This window comes from Equus caballus, chromosome 6 (assembly GCF_041296265.1).
Source record: "Equus caballus isolate H_3958 breed thoroughbred chromosome 6, TB-T2T, whole genome shotgun sequence".
Lineage (NCBI taxonomy): Eukaryota > Metazoa > Chordata > Mammalia > Perissodactyla > Equidae > Equus > Equus caballus.
Window position 1 is genome coordinate 60,356,477 of NC_091689.1, and position 27,556 is coordinate 60,384,032.

General features: G+C 38.2%; 1 protein-coding gene across 14 annotated transcripts in view; it reads left to right on the plus strand.

Moving 5' to 3' along the window:
- The window catches only part of SLCO1C1 (solute carrier organic anion transporter family member 1C1), a 64,662-nt gene that overhangs the window by 10,941 nt on the left and 26,165 nt on the right, over nt 1-27,556 (plus strand). For 8 of the 14 annotated variants that reach the window (XR_011439717.1, XR_011439716.1, XM_070270037.1 and 5 more), the window contains 5 exons: nt 7,802-7,934; nt 18,694-18,818; nt 22,435-22,581; nt 24,389-24,487; nt 26,514-26,759. Coding sequence is in view for 11 of the 14 variants with exons in the window: in XM_070270037.1 (XP_070126138.1) it covers nt 7,802-7,934; nt 18,694-18,818; nt 22,435-22,581; nt 24,389-24,487; nt 26,514-26,759 (750 nt within the window). In the remaining 3 variants the exon portion in view is untranslated. Of the gene's footprint in view, nt 1-7,801; nt 7,935-18,693; nt 18,819-22,434; nt 22,618-24,388; nt 24,488-26,513; nt 26,760-27,556 lie in introns of all 14 variants that reach the window. The other 6 variants (XR_011439715.1, XM_070270031.1, XM_070270030.1 and 3 more) reach the window with 1 other exon arrangement.

Sequence of the window (27,556 nt, forward strand, 5' to 3'; positions counted from 1 at the left end):
TTTATCAAGTTGAGAAAGTTTCTGTCTATTTCTGGTTCACTGAGTTTGTTATGAATGGGTGTTGGATTTTGTCAAATGCTTTTTCTGCATCTATTGATATGAGCATGTGATTTTTCTTCTTTAGCCTGTCGATGTGATGGATTACATTAATTGATTTTCTAACGTGGAACTAGCCCTGCATACCTAGGATAAATCCCATTTGGTCATGGTATATAATTCTTTCTATATATTGTTGGATTTGATTTACTAATATTTTGTTGAGGATTTTTGCATCTCTATTCATGAGACGTAGTGGTGTGTAGTTTTCTTTTCTTATAATGTGTTTGTTTTTGGTATTAGGGTAATGCTGGCCCCAAAGAAAGTGTTAGGAAGTAATCTCTCTGCTTCCATCTTCTAAAAGACACTGTAGAAAATGGATATAATTTTCTTGGTTAACTGTTTGGTAGAATTCACCAGTGCATCCATCTGGGCCTTATGTTTTCTGTTTTGGAAGGTTATTAATTATTGTTTAATTTCTTTAATAGATATAGGCTTATTCATATTACCTGTTTCTTCTTATGTGAGTTTCGGTAGATTGTGTCTTTCAAGGAATTGGTCCATTTCATGTAGGTTATCATATTTATGGCCATAGAGTGGTTCATAGTATTCCTTTATAATCTTTTTAATGTCCATGGGATTTGTAGTGATGTCACCTCTGTCATTTCTGATATTAGTAATTTGTGTCCTCTCTCTTTTTTTCTTACTTAGCCTTGCTAGAGGCTTATTGATTTTATTGATCCTATCAAAGAATCAACTTTTGGATTTATTGATATTCTCTGCTGATTTCCTGTTTTCAGTTTCATTTATTTCTGCTCTAATTTTTATTGTTTCTTTTCTTTTTCTTATTTTGGATTTAATTTGCTCTTCTTTTTCTAGTTTCCTAGAATGGAAACTTAGATTACTGATTTGAGGTCTTTTTTCCTTTCTAATATATGCATTCAATGCTGTAAATTTCCCTCTAAGCACTGCTTTTGGTGCAACCCACAAATTTTGACAAATTGCTGTTGTTTTATTTCATTTAATTGAAATTTTCAAAAATTTCTATTGAGATTTCTTCTTTGACTCATATTTTACTTGAAGTATACTGTTTAATCTCCACATAGTTTAGAATTTTATAGCTGTCTTTCTGTTATTGCTTACTAAATTAATTCCAGTGTGGTCTGAGAGCAGACGTTGTATGATTTATGTTCTTTTAAATTTTTTAAGGTGTGTTTTGTGGTCTGGATTGTGGTCTATCTTGGTGAATGTTCCATGTGAGCTTAAGAAAAACGTATATTCTGCTATTGTTGGATAAAGTAGTCTGTAGATGTCTATTATAATGAGTTGACTGGTAGTGTTGTTGACTTCAACCACATCTTTACTGATTTTCTGCCCGCTGGATCTGTCCATTTCCAATAGAGGGGTGTTTAAGTCTACAAATGTAGTAGTGGATTCATCTATTTCTCCTCACAGTTGTATCAGTTTTTGCCTCACATATTTTGACGCTCTGTTATTAAGCACATGCATGCTAAGGATTATTATGTCTTCATGCATTATTAACCTCTTTGTCATTATTAATGGTCCTCTTTATCCCTGATAACTTTCCTTGGTCTGAAGTCTGCTCCGTGTGAAATTAATACAGCTATTCCTGTTTCTTTTGATTACTGTTGGAATGTTATACCTTTCTTAATCCATTTAATTTTAATCTATATGTTTATAATTAAAGTGAATTTCTCGTAGATAAAATATAGTTAGATCTTGTTTCTTGATCCACTATGAGAATCCCTGTCTTTTAATTGGTGCATATAGGCCATTGATGCTCAAAGTGGTTATTGATATAGTTGGATTAATATCTACCATATTTGTTAATGTTTTCTATTTGTTGCCCTTGTTCTTTGTTCATATATTTGTCCTCCACTATTTTTCTACCTTTTGTGATTTTAATTGAGCATTTTTATTATTCCATTTTTCTCTCCTTTATTAGCACATCAGTTATACTTAATTTTTTGCTTTTTTAGTGATTGCCCTAGAGTTTGCAATATACATTTACAATTAATCCAAGTCCACTTTTAAATAACTCTATACCACTTCATAGGTAGTGTGAGTACCTTAGAATAACAAAATAATTCTAATTTCTCCCTCCCATCTCATGTATCATTGCTATTATTCATTCCACTTACATGTAAGCATACATACATACATAAGAATGCTTTATTGAGTACATTGTTGGTCTTATTATTTTGAACAATCTGTTATCTCTTAGCTCAATTAAGAATAAGAAAAATAAAAGTTTTTAATTTACCTTCACTTTTTCCTTATTTGATGCTCTTCCTCTCTTTATGTAGATCCAAGTTTCTGATCTTTATCATTTTCCTTCTCTCTAAAGAACTTCTTTCAACATTCATGGTAAGGCAGGTCTACTGGCAACAAATTCCCTCCATATTCGTTTGTCTGAGAAACTATTTCTCCTTCACTTTTTTTTAAGGTAAGCTTTTTGGCAAGCAAAATTGGCGGTGAGCTAACATCTGTTGCAATCTTCCTCTTTATTTTTTTCTCCCTAGACCCTCAGTACATAGTTGTATATCTTAGTTATAAGTCTTCTAGTTCTTCTGTGTGGGATGCCACCACAGCATGGCTTGATGAGCAGTGTGTAGGTCTGCACCCGGAATAAAAACTGATGAACCCTGTGTTGCCAAAGCAGAGTGTGCAAACTTAACCACTGTGCCACCAGGCTGGCCCTTTTCCTTCACTTTTGAAAGATAACTCACAGGGTACAGAATTTTAGGTTGGTAGGTTTTTCTTATCTCAACACTTTAAATATTTCACTCCATTCTCTTCTTGATTTCATGGTTTCTGGGGAGAAATTGGATTTAATTCTTATTTTGCTCCTTTAGAGGTAAGGTGAGTTTTTTCCTCTGGCTTCTTTGAGGAATTTTTTTTTATCTTTGATTCTCTGTTTGAAAATAGCATGTCTAGTTACAGTGGAGCTTTTTTTTGGCGTTTATTGGCATCATCGTTCTCTTAACTTCCTGGATCTGTGGTTTGGTATCTAATGTTAATTTAAGCAAAATTCTCAGACATTGTTGTTTCAAATATTTCTTCCATTCTTTTCTCTCTTTCTTCTCCTTCTGGAATTCCCATTACCCATATGTATACATTTTGGAGTCTCATAGTCCTTGGATATTCTGTTCTGTCTTTTTCAGTCTTTTTTGTCCTTGCTTTTCAGTTTTGGAGGTTTCTATTGATATATCCTCAAGCTCAGCGATTCTTTCCTCAGCTGTGTCCAGTCTACTAAGAAGTCCATCAAAAGCATTCTTTATTTCTGTTACAGCGTTTTTGATTTCTAGCATTTCTTTTTGCTTCTTTCTTAGAATTTCCATCTCTCTAATCATATTACTATCTGTTCTTGCATGCTGTCTACTTTATCCATTAGAGCTCTTAGCATCTTAATCGTAGGTTTTTAAGTTTCCAGTCTGATAACTACAACATCCCTGCCATGTCTTGTTCTGCTACTTGCTCTGCCTCTTCAAAAAAATTTGTTTTTTTGCCTTTTAGCACATCTTATGATTTTTTCTTGACAGATGGAAATGATATACTGGGTAAAGGGAACTACTGACTTTTGTGATGTGGTGGTGAGGTGCGGGGCAACGGAAGCATTTCTATAGTCTTATGAGTAGGTCTCCATCTGTTAATAAGCCTGTACCTCTGGACTGTGAAGTACACACATGCTTCTCAGTCTCCCTCCCCCATCTTCAGTGGGACTGGATGGCTAGAGCCAACTTGAGTTGGGTATTTTCCTTCCAGCAGGTCAGTTAGTTTCTGTTAACGCCCTCAGCAACTTAGACTCTGGTTAGCTAGTTTACCCTGAGGACAGGCCTTGGTAAGAAGAATGGAGTGCTCTGGCATACTTCAAAATGATACCTTTTCTCCTCCCTATGCAGGAAGGATGAAGGATTTTTTTTTTCAGTATTCACTGTGAGAACCTGGTCAAGATTCTGGAGTAAAATTTGCAAAAGTGTGGGGGCTCTCAACCACTGGGTCCCTCTGGAGTTTTTGTCTCTCAGATTTGTTCATGCTGAGCCTCTAGCAATTTGTCAGTTATTGTTCAGGTTTTCCTACCTCAGCACTCGTTCCCAAAGAGATTTGTTCTCATGGGTGTCTGCCCCAGCTAGCCACAATTCTCTGCATTTGCCTGTTGGTCTCTTCAATTTGAGGGGTAGATGTTTGCACTATGATCCTACATCTCTGATGGATCTAAGAAGAGTTGATTTTTCAGTTTATTCAGCTTTTTACTTAGTGTTAAGATGGAGTGGCAACTTCCAGCTTCTTACATGCTGGACCAGAAAAGGACCATCCTTGAAACAGATTTTTTTATATGGCACGAAGTAGGATCTTTTTATACTATTATAAACAATTTTCCAGTTACCACTAATTGAATATATACTTAGGTAAATTATTTGTAATATCTTCTGTATCATATATTAACTTACCATTTAAGTATAAATCTGTTCCATGAGTCTGTTTATCCCTGACTTAATACAGGACAGTTTTCTTGATTATAGTTTTATAATTAACTCTGCTATCAGGTAGGAAATCTTCAACTTTGTTCTTCTAATTGTTCTTGGCTATACTTGGATTAGTTTCCTGAAACATTCTATTTGAGTTTGATTGAAATTGCATAGAATCTATGGATCAAATCAGATAACTGATATTTTACGATATTGAGTCTTCACGTCTATGAACATGGTATATCTCTCCATTTAGTCAGGCCTTTTTTATAGCTGTCAATATTTTATTTGTAAGTTTCTCTATAAATGTATTGCTTATCTTTTATTAGATTTATTCCTACATATTTAAAGCTTTTGTTGCTATTGTGGAAACAATTTTTGTTACATTTCCTATTTGGTAATTCCTGGAATATTGGAGCAATGTTGATTTCTAAATGTTACCTGTATGCAGCAACCTTATTGATCTTTTGTTAGTTTAAATTGATTGTCTGTAGATGCTGTAGAGTTTTCTGAATAGAAAATTATATTATCTGAAACATAAGACAAGTTTATATCATTCTTTCCAATTCTTAGCTCTGATTATTTCTTGTTTTGCCTTATTGCATTGGCATCAGTATTATGTGAATAGAAGTAGTAACAATGTGCATCCTTCGCTCATATCTGAACTTAAAGAAAATACTTTTAAAATTCCACCATTAAACAACATGTTTGCTGTGTGGTCTTTTTTGTTTTGTTTTGTTTTTGCTTGGAAGATTTGCCCTGTGCTAACTTCTATTGCCAATCTTCCTCTTTTTGCTTGAGGAAGATTTGAATTGAGCTAACATCTGTACTAATCTTCCTTTGTTTTGTGTGTGGGTAATCACCACAGCATGGTCACTGATAAGTGGTGTGGGTCTGCACCTGGGAACTGAACCCAGGCTGCCAAAGGGGAGTGCACCAAACTTAATCGCTAGGCCACAAGGTCGGCCCCCTGCTGTGTGGTTTTGATATACCTTAAAAGTTAATTTGCTCAGCTTTTTAATATTATAAATGAGTGGTTAATTATATATTGAATGCTTTTGCTACACCTGTTAAGATAACTATGGAATTTTTTCTTATGTTGTTTAATATGGTGATTTAATTAATAGATTTTTTCTTATTTGGTGGTACTTTTGCACTCCTTGAATAAACTATACTTTGTCTTTTCTTTCACTGTCCTTGTCTAGTTTTGGTGTCAAGTGTATATTAGTCTTATAAGATGAGTTGTGTAGCTCTCTTTTCTGTTATATGAAAAACTGTGTGTGTGTGTGTGTGTGTGTTTGTGTGTGTGTTTATACAGAGAGGGAGAGAGAGAGAAAGAATCTGTTACTTGAAAGTCTGGTAAAACATATTTTTAAAACTCTCTGGATCTGTTGTCTTTTCAGAGGCTAGTGATGGTAGATGTGAAAGAATTTTGATATCCAATGAAATTTTTAAAGATTATTCATCACCATTTATTTCCAAAGTGTATCTTCTGAGAACTCAGGAAGGATACTAAGTAAAGGAAGCAGAAACTCTGATAGATATCACAGATGCTGAAATGGTATCATGTAGTATTTGGCATACTCACTAACGTAACACAGAAACAGCCTGTAAACATTGAGTCCTTTATTGTGAGGTGTTGGTGGTGAGGGAGTTGGAGAAGGTAGGTGGTGGTAGGAAGGACACGTTACCCATAAACTGAAAGTCAGCTTTTACTTTGTTTTGGTTTGTTTACTGTGACACATTAACAAAAGTATAGACATAGTTAATATAACGTGATACAAAGTTTCTTCTACTAAATACTTAAATGTCAAATGAGAAATCTCATACTCAGTTTTTTCGATGTGAAAATTAAAAAGAGGTTGATTCTTCCTGGAGCTATAAAGTCTGGAGCCACAGTGCAAGCTACTTTTCTCACTATCATTATTGCCCTCAAGGCTATAAAAATTGCTGCTCTTTTTGCAGTTGACTAAAGCTGGCAATGTGAATAGACAGTGGTAAATTAACTGATTGCTTACAGATGTAAGGAAACACACTCTTGCTAGAAAATTGAAAACATGGAGGAGAACTTCAAAACAAGGCCACCCATCAGCCATCACAGTTGATTGCTGTGCAATTGCTAAGTTCTCCCTCTGTCCAGCACTGCAGTTCTTAAAAACTAAATATTCCAAATGAAAATAGCTACAACTTTAAAGCACTTTGAAATCTAAGACCCTAAACAGTGTTTATCAAAGCATGTTCTGGGAGCCATCTCCATCAACACATTTGAGCTAGTATGAAAAATGCAGATTTCTTGGCTGGTCCCCAGACCCATGGAATCAGAAACTATTAGGAGATGCCAAGATTCTGCATTTTTAATGTTTCTCTTTCCCTCACTACCCTTTTCCAGTAATTTGTGTGCACAGCAAAGCATGAGAACATCTTCCCCAAAGCATGTTTAATCAGTTATCACCATCATCAACTAAAAGAAACTTGTGGCATGCTCTCTAAAGATATTTTAGAAAGGCGTAATTCCCACCTTCAAATAAAACCTCATTCTTTGCATTTTAATAAAGAGTTAGGTGGGGGTATTTTAAGGAGATTTTGTATTTCGTAAAATTTATAAGTATACATTGAAGTTACATAACTGATGTATTCCTGAAGTTGTTTATGTGGGGTCATTTTTATTGTTGAGTCTTATCTTTTTGTAAAAAGTATGAAAACAAATTGCAAAGTATCATTTGCATAAATATGAGTTTCATAATTGGATTTCATTTAAAGAGAGGTACACGTGTTTGCTTTACTTTCTATAGGGAATATCAGCTAAAGCAAGACTATGTAGTGGATGTTTCAAGAGCAAATGGGAAACTACTAGAAGTTTTAACAGAAAACTTTAATAAGTGAAGAAATAGTAGTAAAGTTTATTTCAAAATCACCAAAAAAATTTAAGAGAGCAACTGAAGGAAACCTTCCACAATCTGATTTACTGATAAAACACTTCAAAAGGACAACTATTTAGTGCGGGTAAAAATGAGGTAGAAGAGTTGGTAATTAAAATATCTTGACAAAGGGATGAGATGATTGAAGTAATGAGTGTGAAGACAATGTCAACAGTCATCTCAGATCAAAGGAAAGAAAGACAAATGATGGGAAAGATGGTGGGGAGAGGGTTTAGTCAAAACAAAACATGGCCAGATCTGCTATAGACATTCATTCATTTAGTTGTATTTGTTTAGTTATGCTGATGAATTTTTCTAAGTTCTCTAACATATGAACATTTCATCTTTTCCCCAAAGGGAATCTTTTAGTGATAACATTTGTTAGCTACTTTGGAGCCAAACTTCACAGGCCAAAAATAATTGGAGCAGGGTGCCTAATCATGGGCGTTGGGACGCTGCTCATTGCAATGCCTCAGTTCTTCATGCAACAGTAAGTCTAAAGCAATCATCTTTTCTTGCTTTAACCAACAACTGCATTTCTCCTTTTTTATAATTATAGTTAATTATTTAAATAAAAAAATAACTCATGGCTTAAACCATGATACTTCAAATCTTATTTTTATTACATCCTCCTTGGGCAAAATTTCAGAACACTTACAATTTTACTTATAATTTAATAATCTGTAAAAAAATTATCGATACACTGCTATGTATTGATGTCAACAACATTCAAAGGAAATTTTTGCTAATATATTTTTATTCAATGCTTTTATTTAGCTGTGGAGGCAAAATATATAAGCAAAAGGAAATTAATATATTATGTGGTAAATGCCAAATGGATATCAAATGAGTAATGAATGAGCGCTACAGACAGTATGCTGTATCATGGTGCAGTTGACTGGCAGATCATTGACTTGGGGATATATTATCAACTCAAATAACTATTCAAGGTTCAAATACTATCTCCTGGAACTTTCTCATTAGAAGTGATGTATCTGTATCCCTTAACCGTGAAGTCTATTTTTGGTACTTTTGTTAGTACTTGCATACAACTTTAGTAGTTCCAAAGGTTTTTATTTTTATTGTATCATTTTATCCTTACAACAACCTGTAGGGGTAGGAGAACATGGTTTATCTTTTTTATTTTAGAGCTAAGGACCATGAATTAGAGAGTCTGATGATTTTCTCAAGGTTAGATGTCTTGTAATTGCAGAACTAGGATCCTAAAACAGGTATTCTGACTTCTTCATGCATATCCATGTTGCCTCCCTTCTCTGTGGTTACTTATACTGACTGAGATACGTCACTACCAAGAGGTTCTGAAGCAAGAGAATATTTTAGAAAATTATATCTCAAGCAGTGCTTTGATTATTGTCCAGTCTAGATCATTGTATTGTGACATTTTAGAGCTGGAGAGACTTAGAAATGATCTGGTGCCCTTTTCCTTGGATTCCCAGGTCACTTATATAAATATGGCCAGATTTTGACCTCTGTGGCCAATCTGTAAAGGTAATATGCAAAATCCTGTGTGTAGGATCTTGCCTACCCATTTGGATGGTTTCCCTGGCCCCTTCATTTAGGGGTCTGTCGCTTTGGGACTTCTGCTTGCTCTTTGGACACCTATCTTGCCCTCTTTTCAGAGGGCAGGCATTTCTTTGGATCACTGAAGTTCTACCAAGGTGTTATACGGGGCCACCGGGGAAGGAGGAAGCAAAAGAGAAAGCTGAGGAAATGGGTCTCCATCCACCTAACCCCTGCTTGATCTATAGCTGTGCCACTGTTCTCTGTTCTAGTCGTTGAGCCTCCGCGCAACAGTTTGCTCAAAGGGAAAAAAAGAGTTCCACTACTAAAAAAAATTAAAAATTTGAAAGTAGTTGCAGAGGATAGATAAATCCTTGATCCTTGCCTTAACTCATTCTACAGTGGATGACTTGAAGTTTTTGTATTCACATTAACATTTTTGTTGCTTCAAGCTAATGACAAATATAAAATACTAGTGCAAGAAAATCAGAGGGAGAACTCTATCTAGGAGAAGACCAGATAGGCAGACAGGCTGGTGCTGACAAAGGAGGCCGAAGGGACAAAGACAGATTTTTATCTACCATCTTCTATATGGTGAAAGATATATTTGTTCATTCATTGTTTCATGACTGCCATTTGCCTGGTCCTGTGCCAGGTAAAAAGACTACTTCAGTGAGAAAAAAGTCAAAATGAAATAGAACAAAAATACACACACATGCAATTCTTTCGCTCATGAAGTTTGCTGTCTACTGAGGATTATTACAATAACTTCTTTTCAACCTTTCACAGCATTAGTCACTAATTGAATACTTGTCCAAAATGTAATTCTTGATCTGTGAAAGACTGCTATACCCTGTCCACCTAGCAGAAATACCCTTGGTGTCTAACAAAACATAATATTAATCATGGATATCAATTATTTAGGGCCTCCCCCAACAGGCTGTGTTTAGCTTTATGTGTGTTTGCTCATCTGACTCATGAATTCAACAAATACATGTTAATCATTGTTTTAGGTAATGGGGTAGAGTAATGACCAAAATCTCTGCTCTCATGGATCTTATAAGGAGGACACAAACGATATACAAATAAGTAAATAATGACATAGTATGCCAGATGATGTTACATGCTATAGAGAAAAATAACCCAAGAAAGACACGTAAGGAGTGGGGGCGAGGTGCAGTTTAAAGTAGGGTTGTCAGACTTGCCCCACTGAGATGGTGACATTTGGGAAAGTCTAAGAGAGTTGAAGGGGAGATCCGTGCAAACATCTGGGGAAGAAAATACTAGACTAAATGAACACAATGCAGGGTTCCTGCGGCAGGAAGGAGTCCGGCATGTGGGTGAACTGCAGGGAGGCCTGTGTGGCTGAGGTGGCATAAGCAAGGAGAAACATAAAGGGGAAGAGGAGAAGATGTCAAGTTGATTCTCAAACTTTGCTGGACATTTGAATCATCTGAGGCTCTTGGTAAGATGTAGATTCTGATTCAGTAGCTCCAGGGTGGGGGTTGAGATTCAGCTGATGCTGCTGGTCTGCAGGCCCCACCTGGAGTAGCAAGCTTGCAAAAATTGCAAGGACTTTAGCTTCTCCCTGGAATGAGATGGAAAGCCAGTGAGAGTTTTGAGCAGAATGGCACGATCTGGCACATATTTTTAAAGGGTCACACTGACTACTTCTTAGAAGAATAACTCTGGTGGGGCAAACTGAAGGCAGGGAGAATATTTAAGATGCTACTGTAGAATTTCCTGCATCAGAATCATACTTGTGTCGGTCAGGGTTTGAATCCAGGTCACAATTAAAATCCCTGATTAAAAGCATCTATACTACTGGTCCCCTGTTCAATCACTTCTTTGTCTCCTTATCCAACAGAACCTAAATAGCCACAGACCACGTCTATAGCTCCCATTTTACAACCAAGAAAATTGAAATTTGAAGAGATTAATTGATTTTTCTAGAGTGTCATATATAGTAATTAGCAACAAAGGTGACACAAAAAAATTCCACTCATTCAAAATCTAAATAATTATTATGCTTGCAACAATTGCCTTTTGATAGACTGAATTAAAAATGCTCAAATAATTAAAAATTTTCAAAATACTACATAATTGCTATTGACATTCATTTTAAGAGCCTTGAGGCATTATAGTAGTCCCTGGTATCATTATTAAAGAAAGGAAATTATATTTACCATTATTTCAAGGCTAAATGTTCTTCTGTGTAGCTAAGAATTGAAAAACAATTATCCTCATTGGTTGATTCTTAACCTATTTTGGTCATTAAACCATTTGATAAAGTGACAAAAGCTATGACCCTCTTCCCTTAAATATTCACATACATACAAAAATGTTCTTACATTTTCAGTGCAGTTCATGGTCCCATGGGGGTGTAGATTATGCAAAACTGATATAAGGTAACCCATTTATTAACTTGAACATTTTAATAACTTAATACATCTTTTCTTTACCATGCTGAATAGGTCTTTACTATGACTATTCCAAATGTATTATCTTGGTCACTAGCCTTTAGTCACATAGGGCCTGAACAAAATGAGAATCAAGATAATGTTGTGCTGTCACTTTACCAGGTAGCTCTCCCCTGAAGGATGCAAGTGGAACAGAGAAACTGACCCATGAAGGAGAATTTAAGAGGGAGCGTGGTGCTGAGGAATGGTAGACAGAATTATCCCAGTCCTACTATTCGTCACTGACTCTTCAATCCAGCTGCCATTGTAACCTTATAGGTAGAGGAAAGGGTGGAATTAGAAATCACTTAGAGCCAGATTAGTAAACTCTAGAGAAAAGGGATCTGTTTGGATAAATGGTTCAAAATGCCCATGTATCATTACCAGTTCTCTGGAATTATCATTCCAGTTGTTCTACTAAATTTACAACTCTAAATACAGTGTGCTGATGGCCATGGTTGTTAAATTATTGCTTTTCCTCTGAATCAGAGATAATCATGATTTTATCAGTTGTTGGATATTTTTTCACTGAGGGAATGGGTGATTTATCATCATCATTTTATATTAAAATGAGCCTCTATGACAGAGGGGAAGATCCAAGATGGCGCCGTGAGTAGTCCTCTTTGTCTCTCCCCCTTCGAGTCTACAATTATTTGGACACTTATCGCTTGACAAAGGATATCCAGACAGCATCTCAGGACATCTGAGATACCCATGCGACTATACATCGGAAGGCGGACGGACTTTCCTCCGGGAGGATGTGGAAATAGGTGAAAACTCTCCGACCCCGACGAGCAGCCTAGTACCCGCAAGCGGCTTTCTTCCAACGGACGCCCCCAGAGGATCTACACACATCTAGGGCAGGAGCGAGCACACAACAGAGGAGCGACGGTGGAAACAGGTGACCAGAACCCTACCTAAACCCCCCGCAATTACTCCTAAACGCAGAGGGAAATTTTGGAGTTGCACACTTGAGCCCGCAGGGAGTGTCTCTCCCCGCCATTGGCGGGGATACCCCGCCTGGTGTTCGCGGCGCCCGGAGGGTCCCAGAGAGAGTCGCTGAGGGTATGGAGGTCTCCCAGCTGCCGTTGCCCGCCCTGTGGGACTAGGGATTGCCGGAGATCTCAGAGAGGACCGGGGCTGGGGGAACTTTCAAAGGCCGGCTCTGCGACCCGGATGGGAAGCTCCGGAGTTCCGCCCGGGCAGCAGACAAAACTCTCTGTCTGCCATTAGCAGAGGGGCCACGCCGAGCATTCACGGCTCCGGGAGAGGCCCGGAGAGAATCCCAGAGGGCGGGGCGACCCCCAGCTGTGTTGCCCGCCCCGTGGGACTAGGGATAGCCGGAGATCTTGGAGAGGACTGGGGCTGGGGGGAGTTCCAGAGACCCAGCTTCGTAGCCTAGGGGGAAACCCTACAGGCTCACAGCAACCTTAGGGAAAGCCTCTGCACAGCACCAGTAGAAGGCACCCAGCCGCCAGCCACAAGGCTGGAAGACCCCAGGGCAAAAGCAGCATAGCTAGGTGAACTAACCACAGACTGTAGAAGATGCCAATAGCTCTCCTGCAACCCATAGAGGACAAGTGAGATTTTGTGGGTGCCAACAGCAACGGAGCGACAAATATAAGTGATCCCACCCCTGGCCGCTGGAAAAGCCCATAACACCGTTGCAGACCCCAAGGAGAGAGCACATCTAGGTGGGCTGCAATAGTAGGCACCAGCAGCCTGAAGCCCCCCTGTGACGGCCCCCACGGCAGAGGAGGGAATCCAAAGGGCCACTGTGGCTACGAGGAGGGGCCCAGGCCCAGTTAGCAACTGCGGACAGGGTTCCTGGTTGGTGCAGTATAAACAGCTGCTCCCCCACCGCAGCAGCTGAAACAAGTGAAAGGAGCAACTAAACTCTATCTCCATGCGGAGGCACAAATCAACAACATCAAGCAATATGAAAAAATACGTTAAATCTCCAGAACAGAAAGAAAGTAACAAATACACAGAAAATAATCCCAAAGAAAATGAGATATATAACCTAAATGATGATGACTTCAAAACAGCCATCATTAAAATTCTCAATGAGTTAAGAGAGAATTCTGACCGACAACTCAACGAGTTCAGGAGCTATGTCACAAAAGAGTTTGATACGATAAAGAAGAACCAAACAGAAATATTGGAAATGAAGAACACAATAGAGGAGATTAAGAAAAATCTAGATGCTCTGAACAGTAGGGCCGATAATATGGAGGAAAGAATTAGCAATTTGGAAGATGGCAATATAGAATTGCTGCAGGCAGAGGAGGAGAGAGAAGCAAGACTAAAAAGAAATGAAGAAACTCTCCGAGAATTATCAGACACAATTAGGAGATGCAACGTAAGGATTATAGGTATACCAGAGGGAGAAGAGAAGGAGAAAGGGGCAGAAAGCCTATTCAAAGAAATAATGGCTGAGAACTTCCCAAATCTGGTGAGGGAGATGGATCTTCAGGTGACAGAAGCCAATAGATCTCCAAACTTTATAAATGCAAGAAGACCAACTCCACACCATATAGTAGTGAAGCTAGCAAAAGTCAACGACAAGGAGAAAATACTAAGGACAGCCAGGCAAAAGAAACTAACCTACAAAGGAACCCCCATCAGGCTATCAGCAGATTTCTCAGCAGAAACTTTACAGGCTAGAAGAGAGTGGAATGATATATTCAAAAATCTGAAGGACAAAAATCTACAGCCGAGAATTCTCTACCCAGCGAAAATATCCTTCAAATACGATGGAGAAATAAAAACTTTCGCAGATAGACAAAAATTAAGGGAGTTCATTGCCACAAAACCTCCTCTTCAGGAAATCCTCAGGAAAACCCTCATTCCTGAAAAATCCAAAAAAGGAAAGGGGCTACAAAACCAAGAGCAGAGGAGATAAGTAGAAGGACAACAACAGAGAGTAGCAGCTCTACATCAGAACAGATTAAACCATGGGACGAGAAACAAAGGAAACTGAAGAAAACCGGAAAACAAGACACAAAATGGTAGTGGTAGGCCCCCACATCTCAATAATCACTCTAAATGTAAATGGATTGAACTCCCCAATCAAAAGACACAGAGTGGCAGGATGGATCAAAGAACAAGATGCAACAATATGTTGCCTCCAGGAAACACACCTCAGCCCCAAAGACAAACACAGACTCAGAGTGAAGGGATGGAGAACAATACTCCAAGCTAATAATGAACAAAAGAAAGCAGGTGTCACTATACTAATATCAGACAAGGTAGATTTCAAAGCAAAACAGATAAAGAAAGATAAAGAGGGACAGTATATAATGATAAAAGGGACTCTCCACCAAGAAGACATAACACTTATAAATATATACGCACCCAACACAGGAGCACCAAAATTTGTAAAGCAACTCTTAATAGAACTAAAAGAAGACATCAACAACAATACAATAATAGTAGGGGACCTCAACACACCATTAACACCAATGGACAGAACATCCAGACAGAAAATCAACAAGGAAATAATAGAATTAAATGAAAAATTAGACCAGATGGACTTAATAGATATATATAGAACACTTCATCCAAAAACAGCAGGTTACACATTCTTCTCAAGTGCACATGGAACATTCTCAAGGATTGACCATATTTTGGGAACCAAAGCAAACATCAATAAATACAAGAGAGTTGAAATAATATCAAGCATCTTTTCTGATCATAATGCTATTAAATTAGAAATCAACTACAAGAAAAAAGCAGAGAAAGGTGCAAAAATGTGGAGACTAAACAACACGCTTCTCGACAAACAATGGATCATTGAAGAAATTAAAGAAGAAATCAAATTTTATCTGGAGACTAATGAAAATGAGAACACGACATACCAAATCATTTGGGATGCAGCAAAAGCAGTCCTAAGAGGGAAATTCATCGCAATACAGGCTCACCTCACTAAACAAGAAAAAGCTCACATAAGCAACCTCAAACGACACCTAACAGAACTAGAAAAAGAAGAACAAACAAAGCCCAGAGTCAGGAGAAGGAGGGAAATATTAAAAATAAGAGCAGAAATAAACGATATTGAAACAAAAAAGACAATAGAAAGGATCAATGAAACAAAGAGTTGGTTCTTCGAAAGAATTAACAAAATTGACAAACCCCTAGCCAAACTCACCAAGAAAAGAAGAGAGAAATCGCAAATTAATAAAATTAGGAATGACAGAGGAGAAATCACAACAGATACCAACGAAATACAAGAGATCATAAGAGAATACTATGAAAAACTATATGCCAACAAATTGAACAACCTGGAAGAAATGGACAAATTCCTAGACTCCTACAATCTCCCCAAACTGAATCAGGAAGAAATGGAGAATCTGAATAGGCCAATCACAAGTAAGGAAATAGAAACGGTAATCAAAAACCTCCCCAAAAATAAGAGTCCAGGACCAGACGGCTTCTCTGGAGAATTCTACCAAACATTCAAAGAAGACTTAATACCTATTCTCCTCAAACTGTTCCAGAAAATTGAGAAAGATGGAGAACTCCCTAACACATTCTATGAAGCCAACATCACTCTGATCCCCAAACCTGACAAGGACAACACAAACAAGGAGAACTACAGGCCGATATCACTGATGAACATAGATGCAAAAATCCTTAACAAAATTTTGGCAAACCGATTACAGCAATACATCAAAAGATTATACACCATGATCAAGTGGGATTTATACCAGGGGCACAGGGATGGTTCAACATCCGCAAGTCAATCAACGTGATACACTACATCAACAAAATGAAAAACAAAAACCACATGATCATCTCAATAGATGCAGAGAAAGCATTCGACAAGATCCAACACCCATTTATGATAAAAACCCTCAGTAAAATGGGTATAGAAGGAAAGTAGCTCAACATAATAAAGGCCATATATGATAGACCCACAGCCAACATCATACTCAATGGACAAAAACTGAAAGCCATCCCTCTGAGGACAGGAACAAGACAAGGGTGCCCACTTTCACCACTCCTATTCAACATAGTACTGGAGGTGCTGGCCAGAGCAATTCTGCAGGAAAAAGAAAAAAAGGAATCCAAATAGGTAACGAAGAAGTAAAACTCTCATTGTTTGCAGACGACATGATCTTATATATAGAAAACCCCAAAGAATCCACAGAAAAACTATTAGAAATAATCAACAACTACAGCAAAGTAGCAGGGTATAAAATTAACGTGCATAAATCAGTAGCATTTCTATACACTAACAATGAACTAACAGAAAAAGAACTCAAGAACTCAATCCCATTCACAATCACAACGAAAAGAATAAAATACCTTGGGATAAACTTAACCAAGGAAGTGAAGGATCTATACAATGAAAACTACAAGACTTTCTTGAAAGAAATTGACGATGACATAAAGAGATGGAAAGACATTCCGTGCACATGGATTGGAAGAATAAACATAGTTAAAATGTCCATACTACCTAAAGCAATATACAGATTCAATGCTATCCCAATCAGAATCCCAAGAACATTCTTCACAGATATTGAACAAACAATCCTAAAATTCATATGGGGCAACAAAAGACCGCGAATTGCTAAAGCAATCCTGAGCAAGAAAAACAAAGCCGGCGGAATCACAATCCCCGATTTCAAAACATACTACAAAGCTACAGTGATCAAAACAGCATGGTACTGGTACAAAAACAGGTCCACAGATCAATGGAACAGAATTGAAAGCCCAGAGATAAAACCACACATCTATGGACAGCTAATCTTCGACAAAGGAGCAGAGGGCCTACAATGGAGTAAAGAAAGTCTCTTCAACAAATGGTGCTGGGAAAACTGGACAGCCACATGCAAAAGATTGAAAATTGACCAGTCTTTTTCACCAAACACCAAAATAAACTCAAAATGGATCAAAGACCTAAAGATTAGGCCTGAGACAATAAGTCTTTTGGAAGAGAATATAGGCAGTACACTCTTTGACATCAGTTTCAAAAGAATCTTTTCGGACACTGTAACTCCTCAGTTGAGGGAAACAATAGAAAGAATAAACAAATGGGACTTCATCAGACTAAAGAGCTTCTTCAAGGCAAGGGAAAACAGGATTGAAACAAAAAAACAGCTCACTAGTTGGGAAAAAATATTTACAAGCCACTTATCCGACAAAGGGTTAATCTCCATAATATACAAAGAACTCACACTGCTTAACAACAAAAAAACAAACAACCCGATCAAAAAATGGGCAGAGGACATGAACAGACATTTCTCAAAAGAAGATATGAATATGGCCAATAGACATATGAAAAGATGTTCATCATCGCTAATCACCAGGGAAATGCAAATCAAAACTACACTAAGATATCACCTTACACCCGTTAGATTGGCAAAAACATCCAAAACCAAGAGTGACAAATGTTGGAGAGGTTGTGGAGAAAAAGGAACCCTCATACACTGTTGGTGGGAATGCAAACTGGTACAGCCACTATGGAAAACAGTATGGAGATTTCTCAAAAAGTTAAAAATAGAAATACCCTATGACCCAGCCATCCCATTACTGGGTATCTACCCTAAGAACCTGATATCAGAAATCTCAAGAGTCCGTTGCACCCCTATGTTCATCGCAGCATTATTTACAATAGCCAAGACGTGGAACCAGCCTACATGCCCAGAAACTGATGATTGGATAAAGAAGATGTGGTATATATACACAATGGAATACTACTCAGCCATAAAAAAAGACAAAATTGGCCCATTCACAACAACGTGGATGGACCTCGAGGGTATTATGTTAAGCGAAATAAGCCAGTCAGAGAAAGACGAACTCAGTATGACTCCACTCATAGGTGGAAATTAGTATATTGATAAGGAGATCTGATCAGTGGTTACCAGGGAAAAGGGGGGGTGGGGGGAGGGCACAGAGGGGGAAGTGGTGTACCCACAACATGACTAACAAAAATGTACAACTGAAATCTCACAAGGTTGTAATCTATCATAACATTAATAAAAAGAAAAAAAAATGAGCCTCTATGAATAATTCTTAACTTTTATCTTCTTTCACTGCACTGGGTAATTGACTGGTTCGGATATGGTGTAATACCTATGAACCAGATCGTCTGGTTAGCTCTTCAGAAAACTCTGCTGTTAAGTGCTGGCTTGGTTTCATGATTCAGATTCAAGGAGAGCTGTAAACGCAAACAGATACATAGCGAGTCCTGTAGCGCATATGTAACATTGTCAGCATGATGTTAAATGAGTCTGTAGTAAAGAAAACCTTTTTTTTATACAGGTACAGATATGAAAGGTATTCTCCTTTCTCCAATTCCACTCTCAGCATCTCTCCATGTCTCCTGGAGTCAAATAATCAATTACCAGTCTCAGTTATGGAAAAATCACAATCCAAAATAAATAATGGTAAGATGATTTTTTTTTACTTTACTTGAATAAGCAAGCTTTTTTTTTTTTTAAAAAAAAGACTTTATATGTGCTTTAATGTGGACAAAAATATCTATATGCTTTTGCTGTCGAAAGCTTTCCTACTTAAATTGAGATATTGGAGTGCCATACAAATTCTTAGAATATAAGGCAGTATATGATGAGATCCTAAAAAAATATGCAGACAATAAAATCTTATGGAAAGAAGGAACATTAATTGCTGGTGATTGAGAGAATCTTCTAGTGGTTCCAAATAAGATAGGCCATGAAATCAAGGTAAAACTAGTTTAGCACATATAAATCTCAGTCCATTGCTCAGATTTGAAAGAAATATATTTTTCCCCTAAAACTCAATTTAATTTCTGTGTTCAGCCCCTTTTCATCAGGATGAAAAAAAATCTTTATCTCAATTTGTCCCTAACCTCCACTCTTTTTCCCAGGGCTTGCTTACATTCTAGGGAGCTTATGTAATAGAAAAGGGGCAAGTTGTGGGAGGAGGGCAATTGGTGTTATCGGTTCCTGGTCAACTTAGATATTTAAAATCCATCTGACCCCAGTGTTTTGTCATACATGTCACTTTGGGGTCATCTTATGTCCACATTCGTGTCCTTTTTAGCACAGCAGCTCTCTCTGATGCAGAAGTGACAATCTTGGAAACATGAAAATAATTCTATTTTCCAGACAAGATAGGATGCAGGGAATTTTGTTAGAATGTCTTGATTCCATATGGCTGATGCATATGCTATGTATGAGGCACCCTGGAGAACATGAGAATCATCTCTTTTGTGTTACTTTGGACATCAGAAACCCTCTGAGGAGCCAAAGGCAGGGATGCTTAGCTATACTGTGCAGCCATCTCGTCTTTGGGGTCTTGCTACCTCCCTGGGCTCTACCTGGCCATGGGGGCACAAGTTCTCCTCACTCATGGAATCCACGAAGCTATCCACAGGTGTTTGCCATGTCTCTGGGATGCTGCACAGGCAAGAGCTCAAATCTCTCTCCACAGCCTTTCAGCATCAATATGCCCACACTTCCTCCCCGCCTTCTCCCCAGTCTTACTGCCTACTCCTAGCCTGGGGAATCACTTTCCATATCGGCAGGTTTCATTTTTATACTTGCTATCCATCCAAATCTTTTGTCTATGCTATGAAGCCTTTTCACTCTCCTAATATCCTCATTAATGCTTTCTTTTGAGATGTTCTTTTCCTAGCCAATGAACAGTAGAGGTCTGGCTGTTTGAATAAAGGGAGAGACCAGAGGATTAAAAGAAGTATAGAAATATGAGAGGAGAAAAGGAGAGGACACAAACATGTAAAAAGTTTACCCTGTCCTGCTGTATGAAAAGAAGAAGAAAAGTATTTTTGAAGAGGAGAGCGAAAAACGATAATAGACACATTCAGGAGGACGTGTATAAATGGGTGGATGAGAACCTAGGGCTTGTTTATGTAAGGATATAACAGATAATAAGTTTAATTCAGGTCCACAGAAAAAGGCAAGAAGCAGAGCTAAAGACTTTGCACTTTCATCTGTACACAATGCACAGTCATTGAAGATATTTTATTTTTATTTTTGACAATCAGGGAAAAGACATGATATCAATGACAATACTACTAATTAGGAAATATTTAAACCTTTGATGTTAAAAAGAAACATTGGGTTTAGAGACAGGGGATGAAAATGTTTTTAATGTAGAGAAACAAGTTATTAGGCAGGTACAGACTCACAACTCAATTCTTTTCTTTTCTTTAAATGAGGTCCTGCTCCCTTAAAGTCATAGACATGTGTAGACTTAGGTACAGCGGACACAGCCCCATCCTAAAGATGATAGGGGGGTAAATATAGGACTCTTCTCAAAAATGCTCCACACATATCTCCCATTTCCCCCACAACACTCCAGAACAGAGCTGTTCAACAGAACTCTCTGTGATGGTGGAAATGCTATATCTGTGCTGTCCAGTACAAGAGCCACTTGCCACATGTGACTATTGAGTACTTGAAATACAGGTAGTGTGACTAAGGAACTGAATTTTTAATTTTATATAATTTTAATTTATTTAGATAGCCACATGTGGCTTGTGGCTGCTGTATTGGAAAGTGCAGATCTAAGGTGTCCACGCTTATCTACAACGAGATTCCTCTACCAACAAGCTCCTTAGACTCGCACAAATGTTAGGGCTAGAACTGACATCACAATCAATTTTTGGAAAAGGAATTCACATTATATTTTTGGAAGTGGAACAGAAATCCAAAGAAGATAAGTGAAAAATCCATGGTTACTTGGCTACATTTCCGGAAGAGGCAGAATCAGGACTAGAAGCAACAAGACTGCAGAGCAGGCTTTTCTGTTACACAGTCTGACTCATCTACACAAAAGCACCCGCCCCAATTCTTCACAACCCATACTGTACCTTCCAAAGTTACTTTAGGGGCCTGCTCGGTGGCGCAGCGATTAAGTTCGCACATTCTGCTTCTCAGCGGCCCAGGGTTCGCCGGTTTGGATCCTGGGTGAGGACATGGCACCGCTTGGCGTGCCATGCTGTGGTGGGCGTCCCACATATAAAGTAGAGGAAGATGGGCATGGATGTTAGCTCAGGGCCAGGCTTCCTCAGCAAAAAAGAGGAGGACTGGCAGTAGTTAGCTCAGGGCTAATCTTCCTCAAAAAAAAAAAAAGAAAGTTACTTTAAAGGTTACTAATAGGTAAAAATCACTCATACTTCATAGGATTATTAGGAGAATTCAATTTTAAAATGCCTGAAAGCGACTTAACTTAGTGCCCAGCAGAAAGGGAGCATTCAGAAGTGGTGGCTGTTGGAGGTTATTAGTATTATCACTTTTATTAAAGTGACTAGACTCTGCAAAGTACATTTCATTTATAATACGGGAGTAATTATCCTACTACACAGGATCATATTAAGACATGACTTTTCTGAAAGCATTTTAAAATCGTTAGCTTTGAATTTCAGTCTAAAAATACTGTTAAAAGGTTCTTTTTCTTGGGATAGTTATACTACTAAAGCATATAGGGTTTTACATTTTTGAATAATTTGTTTCCTAAACAAGAGCCCTAAAAATGGTTATTCCCTGATAAGCAATTGTAACTGAAGGCAATGTGGCCCAAAATTGAAGTATGATCCATATAAAATTTTGAACTTCACATAAAACTTGGTCAGCAACAAAATTATAAGTGATTTCTACTGAAAAAATAGAAGAGTTTAAAGATTAAGGTAAGAAAAGCCTTTGTTCAAAATTTTGTCTTTTGTCCCAGACAGGATATTGAATGTTATTGGAGTGTAGGAATTCAAAAAACTCAGTGTAAGGATGAAAATAAAAAGAAGAGAGGAAATAAGAAGTAAGGGAACAGGAAGGAGAAGCAGGAGAGTTCCTTGGTCCAAGGCCCCGGGGGATTTACACTGTCTCGAGTATTGAAGTTACAAAATATTTTCCAATCTTGCTCAAACTCCTATCAAATTATGTCTATTGTGAATCTCGCTTCTGCATTCTAATCCAATTTTAGGACAACTTGTAGAAAAGCAGAATAAATATTTAGCTTTGTTAGTGATCCGATTTCAATCCTCTTGTTTGCTTTCATTTCAAGAATGTGAAATTGACGCCAGCTCCTCCATGTGGGTTTATGTTTTCCTGGGGAACCTTCTTCGTGGAATTGGAGAAACTCCCATTCAGCCTCTAGGCATCGCCTACCTTGATGATTTCGCCAGTGAAGACAATGCGGCCTTCTATATTGGTAATGCTCACCTCGCTCATCTTCTTCGGAAGCAGGGTACCTGGTTTTCTCAATGCCACTCTAAACTAAATAGGGTTTGGGAGGTTTTATACTTCACATCCAACACCGTTATTCAGTTCACGCATATCTGAAGTCCACACTGAGGTTTTTGATAATGAAGAAACCTCACTAGAAGGACCTATTGAATTAGGGAAAGAACGAACTATGATTGAAAAAAGTCCCTGTGAGCTCAGCTGCAATGATGTATGACCTCGTGCAAGTATCTTCATAGACATCAGATTTCACAGATTCTTTTTATTGAGCTACTGTACTGCTGAAGCACTTAAGTGTTTATATATATATAAATATAATATATATATATTTTTTTTAAATTTGTTTCCAGACCCCCTAGAAACTATTTTCCATTTTATAAGCCCTGATTATTTAAAGCGTCTTTTTCCTATGAGCGATAGGCAACAAGGAATTCTGGGATCTCAATAGCAGGTATGAGTGGATAAAGAAAAATGTAAGGATGAAATCAATGCCTGAGGCTATCCTGTGCCTGGAACAGGTCCCAGTGGATAGAACAGCAGCTAAAAATCACAAAAACCAAAACATAGCAAAGGCAAACCCCAAGGTCAGGTGCATATAAACAGCATATATGAAGTGCCTCTTATGTCCTGGAAACTAAACCTGTTCTCTGTTTCACACATCAGTCTTGATTTCTTGGGGTTCTGATCTTTTGAGGGCCTAGCCTTCAGGGACAGAGGACAAGATGTAAATTCATCGATGGGTGCTATATCTTGGTCCGCTGTATAGTTCTTCCCTGGCTATGCATGCTGAACTCCGGAGGGCTCTGATTATATCCAAGCATTAAAAGTTAGTTAATTAAAAACAGGGCACCTGCTCTAATGGGAAACTGCAGCATAAATCAGGAACTGGAACTGGAACAGAAGCTCCAGCACATGTGCTAGGCACTTACTCTGGGGACAGAGGAAAGCTTGCAGCCAGGAGAGTGTGCAGGTGTCTAGGTGTCTGCTTCCTGTCCAGGAGCTCAGAGCCTGTGTACTCCCTTCTGCCTCTCTTCTATTCTGAAAAGGATCTGGTAACTGCTCCAGTTTACTCCTTCAGTTCATTTAAATTAATCTCCCAGGGATGTGTGTGTTGAATTTCTGTGGTGAAATGCAAGGCAGATGGGAGATACTTTGCAGAAAGATCTCCATTTCTGGTTACTAGAGACAGGGTCCTTTAGGCAATCTGCTCCACTTACCTGTTAAAGCCACCCAGGTTGGTCAAGAATGTTCCAGAGAGCACCTCTCCCCTCTCCCAAGTCTAGCTCCTTTGCTGGCTGCATCCGGGGACCTGCATAGTTGCTTCTCTCACAAATGGTCCCAAAGAAGCTCTGAACGCATGCACTTTTTCACTAAGGTGGAAGAAGTCAATTTTAATGTCAAAACGAGTCTTATCCTTAACCAACGATGAAAAGTTTTGAAAGACTGTCAAAATAGTGCAATTCTGATTTTTATCACTGGGAGGAATCTAATCCTTGGGAATAGTTTGCTCCATCTGGGAGAATTAACTTCTTCAGAGTCCGCTGTTATGTTTTTACTAAGAGGTAATTCATGACTTAAAATTTCCAAAGCTGGGAAGGACTTATTTCCTGATTCAACGAGGTTGAAAAACTGACAAAATAAGCACACTTAAGTAAAGAGTTGAGGAAATATTTTCTGCTACTATTGGATCTCACTCACATTTCTTGTTAAAAATTTTGTTAATTTACACAGCTAAGAAATGGCACGCTTTCTTTTTTTTTTTCTTTTTGGTGCAGGGTGTGTGCAGACGGTTGCAGTTATAGGACCAATCTTTGGCTTCCTGTTAGGCTCCTTATGTGCCAAACTGTATGTTGACATTGGCTTTGTAAACCTAGGTAAGGGAATTTATTTTTATTTATTCATTTATTTTAGTTGCTGTAATTTTTTTAATGGGGATGATGTAGAAAATATCAAATTGCCTTTTTATAAAATGACAGGATGGTGATCGTTCACAAAATGAAAATAGTCCATGGAAAACTTATTATTGATATAATCATCAAACAAATTAATAAATGGAATATGAAAAATAGGCAGTGATTAGAACTGGATGACCCATGATTTGTTATTCAAATGTGTCTGTTTCACTTCTGGTTTGCCAGTTCAAACACATTTCAGTGGAGTTAAGACTAAAAACTGTGGCTACTTGTTGGCTCTTGTTGGTTTCAGGTGTATCAACATTATTGCAGTCACATCAATTGATTACATATTTGTAGACTTGCCAGAAAGACCAAGGAGTGAAAGTCTTCTGGCAACCCAAATTCCCTTTTTGCTGTACGAATCTATTTTAGGTGGAGGCATATTTTTGTGAGACAGCTTTCCTCCTGGGAGAATCCTTGTGTAGGGAATAAGTGGGGGACCTCATCTTTCCATGGCTATTAATTTGTTACTTTCCTTGTGAAATGGACCCCCTAGAAGTAGATAGCATTCTTCCGGTTTTTTTTTTTTTAAGATTTTATTTTTTCCTTTTTCTCTCAAAGCACCCCCAGTACATAGTTGTATATTCTTCGTTGTGGGTCCTTCTAGTTGTGGCATGTGGGACGCTGCCTCAGCATGGTTTGATGAGCAGTGCCATGTCCGCGCCCAGGATTCGAACCAACGAAACACTGGGCTGCCTGCAGCAGAGCGCGCGGCCTTAACCACTCGGCCACGGAGCCAGCCCCCATTCTTCCATTTTTTTAAAAAAGAAGTCCAAGAAAGCAGTCAGAAACAAGAAAACTTGTTTCATTTTTTAAAATTCTGGAATTGCGTTTCAAAATCATCGTGTGTTAAAATAGAATGCAAAACTCTTGCACTAATTGTTCTTTTTTAATGAAATAAACTGCAGAACACATTTCAAAAATTTTGTTCATTCATTCATTCATTAACCTCCAAAATTTATTTCACATGTACTCTATCCCCAGTGCTGTTCTACTGCGGTTGAACAGTTGAGTTCTTTGGCTTCTTGAAGTTTAAAATCCAGTCTTGGAGACTGATATAGATAAGAAAGTGTAGGTGTGATGAGTGGTACAGAAGAAAATTGCTACAAGGAAACAATGAAGATGCAGTGATAAACTAGTATAAACATTTTACTGAGTACAATGGAGTGACAATTGAGCCAAGATATCAAAGGACATGAGTTTATTTTGTTGTTCTCATATAGTGTGGTAGAGCTAACGTATTGTAATATCTTTTGTAGATTCTTATATAGAAAAAACCCATGTGATTTGGTTCAAAATACTTTTTCAGTATTTATCTTTTAGTTAAATAAGAAGTAGTGTCAAAAATAAAGTTTTTATGGTGAATAAGATACTGACATTTTATTTGCATATACAAATCTTGCTTCAGATCTAGAATAACTCTGAAGTATTATTAACTATCACTTAGTAAATAACATTCTGAGTGATTCAGACTAGATTTGGGCCAGATGGTGTAGGGCATAACTCTTTCTCCAGGTAAAATCTGAAACAGACGTTCAATATGTCAATCAGATGAAAGTGGTTCGGATGTGGGATAGCTGGCAGAAGCTTTCAAGCCTTCATAAATCTCCTCACATGATTCTTTCCTCCTGCTACGGGTTCAGAGGTCCCTCTGCAGAAGCCTAGAGTAGAGTGAGACCCCTTCCAGTATTTAGACTCTATACTTCAATCTAAGGAACGAAAGAAGAAAGCATCATGCTCCAGAAACACCTTCTTTCAAAACAGCTTGCTTCAAAAAAGCAGGATAATAATAATGTTCAGATTTTTAAAAAGTTATCATGTGTGAATTATTAGGTATTTTTATAATGTGATAGAGCTAATGCTAGGATTCTTTTTAAAACAGAGGCTTATTTCAACATATCAGCTTTGCTGTATTTGCTATTTGGCCATCCTCTGTCTTTTTCAGATCACATAACCATTACCCCAAAGGACCCCCAGTGGGTTGGTGCCTGGTGGCTGGGTTATCTAATAGCAGGAATCATCAGCCTTCTCGCAGCTGTCCCTTTCTGGTGTTTGCCCAAGAGTCTACCGAGACCCCGGAGTAGAGAGGATTCTAGTTCCTCCTCTGAGAAATCCACGTTTATTATGGATGATCACACAGACTACCGAACACCCCATGGAGAAAAAGCAAAAATAATGGAAATGGCAAGAGGTGAGCCAGATTGTCCGTGATTTTGAAGCACTTCCAGTTTTCCTGTTGAGACTTTATAGGGGATCTATAAATAGTACCTCTCTCCTCCACTCATGTATTCAGAAAAAAATTAAGAAACTATAGGGGAAGCAGAAGTAGAGATGAGAAAGTCAGCTTTATTATTGGAAAACTGGTGAAAGAACCTGACCCAGACTTGGTGACTTTCCTTACTGACATCTCCACACTCGCATCTCCTCAGTTGACCTTGTAACCACCCCTACCTGGGACTGCTGCTTCCTATCAGTCTAGGTGGACAGAAAAGAAGAGTGAATCTTCAGGGCTTGTGGCTTTAAACAAATGAGATCCACCTATTGGAGGAAAGTGTACCTGTGCATGTCTCCCATCAATGACCAAGGGAGTGAGTGTGGTGTGGGATAGACAGGCGGACATATTCTAGTGAATTCTCTCCACGCGCAAATGGGTGGCCATGAGAAAGCTTGATCCCTCTCCCCACTTCCCTAGCAAGCAATATTTATGTTTACAGAAAATCTTCACCTTTCTGTTTGGATGCATCGGAAGAAGGGAGAATGCCAAAGCTGGTTTCTTATACTAAAGTTTATACATTAAATGGAAATAACTTACATATTCCTTTCCCTGTGACCATGACCCAAGTCTGAAGAAGAGAGACCAGAAAACAAGTTCTTGAAGTCCTGCCTATGACTCCCATCTCAGTAGTGAGGGGGTATTCTCATCCTTCTTGTCATTTACCCACATCGGTTAGAGGAATCTGTTCCTGTCTGACTTATACGTCTAACTGT